Raw genomic sequence first — 10011 nt, 5'->3', positions numbered from 1 at the left:
ACGTGGCAACCTTCAACAGTAACGAAGATCGCCCCTCAAGACTATCACTATCGAATCCCTACGGGCACACCAACAAGAAGCCGAACCTACCGCGGTATCTAATCTCGGGATAAATTACGCTCTTGTCGTTTTCTGCACTGCGGACTCTGATTGACCACGCACGCGCAAGTTGCAACTTGGTTTTATACATGGAGAAGAGAGACCAAATTGCCCTTCATCTGTGGCAACAATGCCTAGACACCCAAGGGCATTTCAGACATTTGGGACATAAATGGCTCCACCGTTGGATGGTCTAACTCCAGATCATCGGACGGTCAAAAAGCAAGGGAGCACGTAAGAGAAGTCAGGAGAATGGTGTGAAAGCATAGCATAACGGTTATGTTGTTGCAGCAAAAGCAAAAGCGGATCATAAAGGAGGAGAGAGAGAGGATTCTGAAAATGACAAAAATAGGAGTTGAATGAATCAAGGATGTATTTGTTATGATATTTATGTCGTACCATAATATAGCGTGTAAATTCAGTGGTAGCCGTAGAGGTAGATTCCAATCAGATGCTGGTACATTTTTTTTTTGTATTTGGGAAATGGGATGCTATTTGATCTGATGAGCCCACCGGTGAAGCCATTGGTGTGGTCTACCTTGCAGACCGGATTGCCCATCGATCGAACCACTGACTGAACCGGAAAAGTGATGTGTGTGGACTGGAGTACAAATAAAAAATATGTATGGTGCAAATACACACAATACATATTTGTATTTGTACTGCTTCCAAACTAAACCTTATCCATACATTCAAACCACGAGATTTATTCCTTCCTTGATGTGTAGTGTAAAGAGAGGTATAGAATTGGGCCCCACTTAAAGGTGTAAATTGGGCTTGCTGCCCGTGGCCCGGCATGCCTCAGGCTAAATTTGGGCCAGTCCGGCACAGCATGGCATATAAATCGTGTTAAATCCGGTACGATGGTTCGGACCATGTTAGGCTTAGGCTTAGGGTTTTAATTTTTTGAAAGTTTTTTACAAAAATATCCTTTCAACGTTGATAAAAATCATTTTTTAGATTTTTTTTTATAAGAAATACCCCCACTTAAACCAGAGACTTCGGTGGGGACACGAGGTACTGAATGGTTGTGGGCCCCCACCAAAGCGTCCCTCTCTCGGCGCGTTAATACCCAAAGCCCAAGTCCACTCCCACCCCACACTTTCACTCACTCACTAATCAGTAAGTAGTAACACATGACTTTGAAAAAAAAAAGTACCCAACTGAAAAAGAGAAAAAAAAAAAAAAAAAAGAGGGGAGAGAAAATAAACAAAGCAAAAGCGAGAGTTCCAGGCTTCCAGCATCACTGTTACAGCTCTCTTTGCTTTGGTCTACTTACTTCTATCTCTCTCTCAAAAAAATAAAAGTTACAGAGAAGAAGGAGAAGAAGTAGCTTGGTTTCTTTCATGCCCTAGCCGTAGCTGTAGAGACTAGTAGCCCTAGATTCAATACTTCCCTTCAAGCAAGGACTAAGGAGAAGGACCTCCGAAGGTTCATAGTTTACTGGTGCGTTATATTCTGATTCTGTTCTTCTTGCCGTGAAATCTCTCTCTCTTTTTCTTTTGCTATTTTCTCTTGCATTCCTGTTTCCTATTGATCTCACCTTTCGAGTTTTACAATGTCGAATTTCTTCGAGCTATATGGTTATTTTATTCTATTTTAACTTTTATGAGGTTTTGCCGTGCCTTTGAAGGATCCGGTTGTGCAATATGCTTTAATGGGAAACCGATTCTGTAGAGGGAATTTCGCGTTTTTTCTTTTCTCAGCTTGTTTGTTCTTCCTTCTTTGTTCAGTTTCACTTATTTTACTTGATTATGAACTGATATAAGTGGTTGGGTGGGGGTTGCTGGATGGTTTCTCTTTGACTTCCCAAGGTTTATACAAATAATTGCTAATTAGGACTTCTTGCTAAGTGATTTTGGAACTGGAGGTTCTCCAGAGGTCAGTGACAAATTGGATTTCCTATGTTGTTCATTGCTTTAGAATATATGTATGGTTTTATTTAATTTGCGTATATATGTTTACTCTGCGTTTGGAGAACATGCTTGTGTTACTAGTGTCTGGACTCGCATGCATGCAGTTCTATTTTCGTTTGATCTGAACTTGTATATTGGTTGGATCTTTCTTTTCTTTATTTCCATAATTACTCAATCGAATGAAAACCCATCTTTTTTGTCCTTGATGGATTTTTTTTTTTTCATTTTGTAGGTATATTTATCATAAAAAGATTGGTTTTGCTTTCTCAGACATCAGGAAGTGATTACATTGCCCTGGAAATTATGAAATTTTAAGACTAGAGCTACAAATGCTGATACAATACTCACTACTTCCGGCGAAGCCTATCTTGACTGTTCTAGTAGGCTGGGAGAAGGAAGGAAAGGATTTCACCTTGCAATATTGACTTAAGCCAACGTCCATTTGTAAATCCATTAAACTGAGAGAGCTCACGTAATGATATATAATCATCTGAAATGGAAAGGATTCCCGAGTCAAAGGCACTTCCTGGGCAACTGCCTGTAGCAAGTCAGGTGACAAATGTACGTGCAAATCTGGTACGAGAGGAAGAGGGTCCATCCAGCGCAAGAGGATCTCGCAGTTCAGACTCACCTGCTTTGGTAAAAGCATGGAAAGGAAAAAGCTCTTCCCAGGAAGCGGCGGACCTTATGCCCGACGTTGTATCACTTAAGGGAAGTGGAGATTCCTATGAAGAAGTTGGCTCTACTTCCTTCTCTGGGGCTAGTCATCCCCCCGAACCTGTTGATACAGATCTTATGAGAACGGTCTATGTGCCAATAGGGCAGAACAAATCTGAACCTGGGTGCTTGGTGAAAAGCTTGTCTATGAAGGGTCCTTTTATAGAGGATCTTTCAATCCGGGTTCCTATGAAGCCAACTACAACTGTTCTTTCAGCTGCAGAAAGCCTGGTTGAAGAACCAAATGACCTGGGTGCATCATCATCATCTCCATTTTCAGTTGCCCGTGCATCACAAACTACAGAAACCACACATCTACCACCTGAGTCTGATGAGAAGGAATGTGTTTGGGATGCATCTTTGCCTCCTAGTGGTAATGTAAGTCCACATAGTAGTATTGACAGTACAGGTGTTGTCACTGCTATGAGCATTGTCAATAGCTGCACCAGTACATACAGGAGTGATGGGATTACTAGTGATGGTATGCTTAGTGTAGAAAGAAACTGTGAAAGTGCAAAGGGGAGTGTTAGAGGAGACTCACTTGAGAGTGCAAAAACTAGTGTTAGCAGAGCAAGTGATAGCAGTGGTCTTAGTGATGACAGTAATTGGAGTAACATTACCGGGAGTGCTAATAAGCCTCACAAAGGAAATGATCCTAGATGGAAAGCTATTCTTGCTGTCCGGGCACGGGATGGGATTTTGGGTATGAGCCATTTTAGGTTGCTCAAAAGACTTGGTTGTGGAGATATTGGCATGGTTTATCTCTCAGAGTTGAGTGGGACAAGGTGTTACTTTGCAATGAAAGTAATGGACAAGGCATCTCTTGCAAGCAGGAAGAAGTTGACCAGGGCTCAGACAGAAAGAGAAATTCTTCAGCTCCTTGACCATCCATTTCTACCTACTTTGTACACACACTTTGAGACAGACAGGTTCTCATGTTTGGTCATGGAATACTGTCCTGGAGGTGATTTGCACACTCTAAGGCAGCGACAACCTGGGAAACACTTCTCCGAGTATGCTGCACGGTATGGTTTATTTTCTCTGCTGCCCTGAGCATTGATTTGGTTTGTGTCCTTTTTTAATCATCAGGGCTTTGTCTCAAGCAACTAATTGATATGGTTGTTTATTTTTCTCTGCATTATTGTGCACCGTAACCACTTATGAGTGCCTTCTATTTTTGTTTCTTTGCTTCTGTTCCCATTGTTCTTTTTCTTCTCTAGTTGAGATATCCATGTGTCTTTGTTCTACTTTTTTATCTGAAAAAAAAATTGTCCACCTGCCATTGCTCAGTTCTGTAAGATTCTAAATTAGGGATTTTCTATAAAATTAGTCTTTTCATCTAAATGCCTTCATCTCTTCAGATATATTTGTTTCAAGATAATATTTTTATTGATATTGCTTAGTTTCGATTTAAAAGTTATGTCCTATATCGCTCATTTACTATAAGTTTTTATGGTTCCTTTTTTTGTTGTTTCAGAGTTAGAAAAGTTGGTGTTTTTATTTATTTTAGTTAGGATCATTCCTCCCTATTTGCTCTTTCCGCAAATGGCAAGTGTCTGCAAGTAGCCGGCTCACATATTACATGTCATAAAATAATTGTTGTCATGGAGGGGACAATCCTTGTTTCCTTGAGGCCATCATTCTCTTAGAAACCCAAAATGTTGCTGAAAAGATGGGTCAATATTTCATTTTATCCATTAAGACTGTCTAGGGTACTTTATCTCTAAGACTCTAACCTGATTCTCTTGATATCCAAGGTTACCAACTTTTTTGAAACAAAAAGAAAAGCAGCTAAAACAAAGAGGGGCATGGGATGCCTCATTAACCATTTCTAAATTTGTTAAGGCTGGATACACAAGCACACATGCACTATAGTGCACCAGTAGTTTAGTGTAAGTGCTCAAAATCAGATTTGCATTAGAATGCATTCTATGTATTGGTTTGCCTAGAATGCTATAGATTTTGTTATTTTAGAATTTTGCAGTTGGTATTATTAGAAAATTTCATGTAGACCAGAAATTATGTTTTGGCTGTTTGTATTGCTATGCCATTATGTTCAGCTTGTATATCCGTGCTACTCTATAATTGGGACATTGGATGTGGTTTATAGTTATTCTCATAAATAGAGCATTTATTCATCGTTTCTAATCAAAGAGAAAGAAATGTAGACTAGAAATTATTATAGGAGACAAAATGCAAATAGTGAGCTGGATCTTACTGAGTAACAACTTGTGTGAAGCTAATTCAATCTTCCGGAGTATGCCTTCCTGGTTTATACACTTGACTATTTGGAGGCTTTATTTAGAGATCTTAGGCATTTTGTTTTGGAATCTGTTTCAGCTGAGTGGCACTTGAAGGTTCTTGATTTAGAACTATTTTTTTCTGGTTTAATTCTCCTAGGGATGTTCCTCACTCTATTGGGCCTTACAATCAATGGCAGCAGTTTCCATTGGATCTAATATTATGGGCTGTGGTTCCATGTGTCATCTGTTGGTCTATTGGGAAGAAAATAAACTGCATTGTCTAATAATGGAAAAGAGAACAACATTTCCGGTCTGTGTGCAGATGCTAGTAGCCTCCTTTTAGATCTATTGTTTTGTATGTAGAAGGTGTTACACTGTAAATCCTTGCAAGCCATATCTTTCCTTTGAGAATATTTATATACTTTGTATATATAATAAAAATTTTCAAGTACTTGTCAAAAAGATAATATCTATTTTGCGAGCATGTTGTGAAGTCTTAACTTCTCAAGAACCTCCTCTAGATAATTGTTTAGCTTGGAGATCCTTCTTGGCTCTTCACCTTGAAACTCCTTGATTTTCTTTTTTCTTTTCTTTTTGGAATTGATTCTGCATGTAGTTAGCTCAACCTTTGCAGCAAGAAGTATAGAAGCTTTTCATGACTTCATATACTCTCTATTATTTCTACTGGAGTACTAATTTGATTAGGGGGGAATAGGTCCTTGAGAAGAGAATCATGATGAAATTGTCTCATTAGTATGCTGTACATTCTCACCTTTCACTCGAAAAGGACAAAGAAAAAGAAGTTAGAAAAAAAAAAGCATACTTCTATGGCTTACGTATAAGATTATTCTCAACATGTGGTCTAATTGTTAGGGCCAAGAAGATCAAAATGCATGCAGCAAAGTCCCAAGACTATCCTTGGATGCTAAGTTTGATAAGCAATTTGTAGAGGTTATTTGAGTGGTTATTCTTTTACATGATGTTATATTTGATGAAAAGCGATCAAAATGCATGCAGCGAAGTCCCAAGACTATCCTTGGATGCTAAGTTTGATAAGCAATTTGTAGAGGCCATTTGAGTGGTTATTCTTTTACATGATGTTATATTTGATGAAGAAATGTAGCTGACCATTTAAATTGATGGTATCTTGGATTGTTGAGTTGCAGAAACTGATTCTTTATGTAGTGTTTTTCTGGTGGCTCTTTGTTGTTCCAAACAGAAAAATAGAATTGATCTGATTTCTTGTATATGTTAAAGGAATCAAATATAGGATAGTTGACAAGAGAGGAGACATGGTATCTATGGTGTCCATGGTATCCATCTTCGGATATGAGAGAAGGTCTAATATTTCCTTTGTTAGAGTGGTTCTGTTTTACTAAAGGCCAAAGCCTTCTAAGGTTCGTAGCTAATGACAAAATAGTCCAGGTTGTAGAGCATATAATTCTATATGGAGGTCTAATGCCTCCTTTGTTAGAAGAGCAAGGTTCTGTTTTACTACTCAAGGCTAAAGCCTTCTAAGGTTCGTAGATAATGACAAAATAGTCCAGGTTGTAGAGCATATAATTTCTATATGGAGGTCTAATGCCTCCTTTGTTAGAATAGCGGCTTCTGTTTAGTGGAGGCCGACCCCCCCCGTCCTTCATGTTGTATGTGAGTTTAACATATGTCTGAAAAGATGAAACATTAGCACAAATAAACAAGTATATTTTGTGACTTTAGAGATACATATTCCAGCTCAAAGCAAAACTAGGGGAAAATTAGAGGTGTAGACCTAGGTCTTGAGATAAGTTGTATGTGCCAGAGGCATGTCTATCTAATTTTTTATTCTAAGTGGGCCTTGGATAGATTTGGATGATCATGAACCAAAGATCACTGTTGCTGGAGATGGAGATAGTTGAAGGTTTCAGTGAGAAAAAGAAGCCAATTAAAGTTCTCTTTTCTGTTAAACCTACTCTTCAAGCTCCCTTACACCATCATACTAAATATATTTCCAACTGTATTATCTTTACACTGCTGTCCACTCATTTTCTCAGCTACTAAGGATGTTTATTGTAATTAAGATAATTACTGGAAGTTAAGATAATTGAAGTGCAGGAAATCTGCAGCACAGCCCCAAGCTACCAATGCTGCACTTTGCCATTGGCATCTACCCTGGTAAGAAGGTCAACCTCTACCACAATCTGCAAAAAGAAGATGAACTGCAGCTAAGAAAACCTACTAGTAATGTAAGTCCCAGAATACATGAGAGGATGTACAGAAAGGGGGGGGGCTATATAGCAAAAATAAGGCCCACTCAAATCTCAGGTTAGCTAATTGCATCATACAAAGAAATCCTCTCTGACCCAGATTTAGCAGTATCAGCCCTTTGGTTTAACTCTGTAGATACATCCAAGAATATCAGAAATTTTGCCAATTCCAAGGAGTAAATGAGCTAATCTCCAGGGACCAGTCCCAGGCTTGCTGGCCCAGATTTAATTTATAAATTTATCATTGCCCAATCTGCAATTAAATTAACATTATATGATTTCTGGCCTTCAATATAGTGGAATGGCAAAATAGAATTTGTATAGCTGAACCTTTGTGCTAAGGCTTTGTTCAGTTGAGTTTTATCTGAATTTCAAGTAATTATGTATGATAAGTTAGTTTGCCCTACCTCAAACTCATGTTCTTTTTCTTTCTTGAGCAGGTTTTATGCTGCAGAAGTGTTGTTGGCCCTTGAGTATCTCCACATGCTTGGAGTTGTCTACAGGGACTTGAAACCAGAAAATGTTCTTGTCCGTGATGATGGCCACATAATGCTCTCAGATTTTGACCTCTCTTTAAGGTGTGCAGTTTCACCTACCCTGATAAAGACATCCTCATTTGATTCTGATCCTTCCAAAAGGACAACTGGGAGTGCATTCTGTGTCCAGCCTGCCTGTATTGAACCAGCTTCTGTATGCATCCAGCCTGCATGCTTTATCCCGCGGATCTTTCCTCAGAAGAACAAGAAAAAAACCCGAAAACCTCGGGCAGAGCCTGGGCAGCCTGCGAGCACCCTTCCTGAACTTGTAGCTGAACCAACAGCAGCACGGTCCATGTCCTTTGTTGGAACCCACGAATACCTGGCTCCAGAAATAATCAAGGGAGAAGGCCATGGCAGTGCAGTGGATTGGTGGACATTTGGTATCTTCTTGCATGAACTCCTATATGGAAAGACCCCATTCAAAGGATCAGGCAACCGCGCAACACTTTTCAATGTGGTTGGACAGCAGCTGAGATTCCCAGACTCACCGGCAACAAGTTACTCGAGTAGGGATCTTATCCGGGGCTTACTGGTGAAGGAACCCCAGCATCGACTTGGGGTGAAGAGGGGAGCAACTGAGATCAAGCAGCACCCCTTCTTTGAAGGTGTAAATTGGGCACTAATACGGTGTAGTACACCACCTGAGGTGCCAAGACCAGTGGAGACCGAGTTACCAGGGAAGTTTGGGGTAGTTGATACAGTTGGGGTGGGAAGCAACAGTAAGAGAATGGTAGGGGCAGACATGAAGTCCGGAGGCAAGTATTTGGACTTTGAGTTCTTCTAGTTTGGATTACAGGATTCTATATCTGTTGTATTACTGTGCCTGGTTAATCATCCTATGAGAACTTGCTTAATGCATTTGTGCTCAAGGCCTCCTAGTTTACACTGGAATTATAATTCATAAGCACGCATTTTTAGTTCTAGGTATACACCTGGAAAAGCTTCTAATCAATCATTTGTTATCATTTATTCGACCTCACTTATGGAGATATCTTACAAGGGTCTGAAGAACATGTTAAGAATGCAATGTCATGGCCTTTTCTTTGATGATTCCCAGTTGCTCATGTACCAGTTGGGCAATAGCCTGCAAAACTGCTTGAATTTCTATGATGACATCCTATACATAAAGTTGGTATTGTGTATTGTATTGGTAAGCCTGGAAATGGATATGCATCACAAATTTAATGAGCATAAAAAGAAAGAAACTAAATTTAAGGTTGAAATAACCATAAATAAGGTATAAATACATAAAAATATATATGCTTTTTTTAATGAGCATAAAAAGATATACTTAGTTATCTATATGAAAAATGCATTATCATGATCACATCATTTGGGACATGTGGGTATCATACAATGTCTTTATTAATAATGCATCAACCAAAAGTCCAGCAGATGTACTATTTAGCATTTTACAAATTACATGTATAAGGGCTCCCATATCTTATTATTTAAGTTAATTTATTAATTAATTATTACAGAAATATATAATTAACCTAAAAGATATATTAGATCCATAAGAAGAAAATAGAAGATCAATAAAATCCAAGAGGCAGACAAAAATCATAAGCAACTATTAGATTTTAATTACTAAAAAATTATTCTATATATTATTATTTTTACCCTTTTATATTGCCAAAAGAATAAGTCAACTAGGTCTTAAATTCTTAATATGATAGATAATGATGAGTATATGGCTTCCTAAAAATTATTAATGTAAATTAAGTAAATTTTGTAAATAATAATTTTATTTATATAAACAATATATATGCTGCTATGTATCATAAATTATATTGTTAATTAATTAGTTTTAGAAGTATATAGTCTTAATGTAAAAAAGTATATCAAATCCATTATAATTTCAGAGATACATATCATATACAATTCATAGATTTTAATTTCTGCTTTTATTATTTTTACATTTGCGACATAAATATGGAACAATAGATTTGCTAGATCATTCATATATCATTTATTCCGTTAATATTTATAAATTACTATTTAATGATCAATTTTTTTTTTAATTTTCTTTTGAACACTCATATATAACACGATTTGTATGAGTTAAATGTGGCCCTCAAGTTTATCAAATACCATCCTTATTTTATCCATTCAATGGTGGACAAGGATAATTGGGTTTGAATCTTACCAATTGCACTTGCACATGGTTTTCTAAAATCTGTATCTAACTGCAATTAATGGCGTCAATTAAGGACATTAATGATACAAAATACAATTTGAATTTCAAAAG

At 37.8% G+C, this 10011-nt stretch overlaps 1 protein-coding gene across 3 annotated transcripts; it reads left to right on the top strand.

The window, feature by feature from the left end:
- Positions 1–1197: 1197 nt before the first annotated feature.
- Positions 1198–8816, top strand: LOC104610497 (serine/threonine-protein kinase D6PK). Of its 3 annotated transcripts, none has more exons than XM_010277140.3 (3): positions 1198–1545; positions 2286–3757; positions 7662–8816. In XM_010277140.3, exons 2-3 carry the CDS (start codon positions 2511–2513, stop codon positions 8542–8544), a joined length of 2130 nt encoding a protein of 709 aa, XP_010275442.1. In that variant the 5' UTR covers positions 1198–1545; positions 2286–2510; the 3' UTR covers positions 8545–8816. The 3 variants fall into 3 exon arrangements, with proteins under 3 accessions (XP_010275442.1, XP_010275440.1, XP_010275441.1); XM_010277138.3 differs by having other exon boundaries at positions 2248–3757; XM_010277139.3 differs by lacking the exon at positions 1198–1545 and adding an exon at positions 1776–1980 and having other exon boundaries at positions 2248–3757.
- The last annotated feature ends 1195 nt before the right edge of the window (positions 8817–10011 follow it).

Source organism: Nelumbo nucifera, chromosome 1, assembly GCF_055504915.1.
Source record: "Nelumbo nucifera cultivar China Antique chromosome 1, China Antique-T2T, whole genome shotgun sequence".
In the NCBI taxonomy this organism is placed as follows: Eukaryota; Viridiplantae; Streptophyta; class Magnoliopsida; order Proteales; family Nelumbonaceae; genus Nelumbo; species Nelumbo nucifera.
This window is presented reverse-complemented; position numbering and strand designations above follow the sequence as displayed.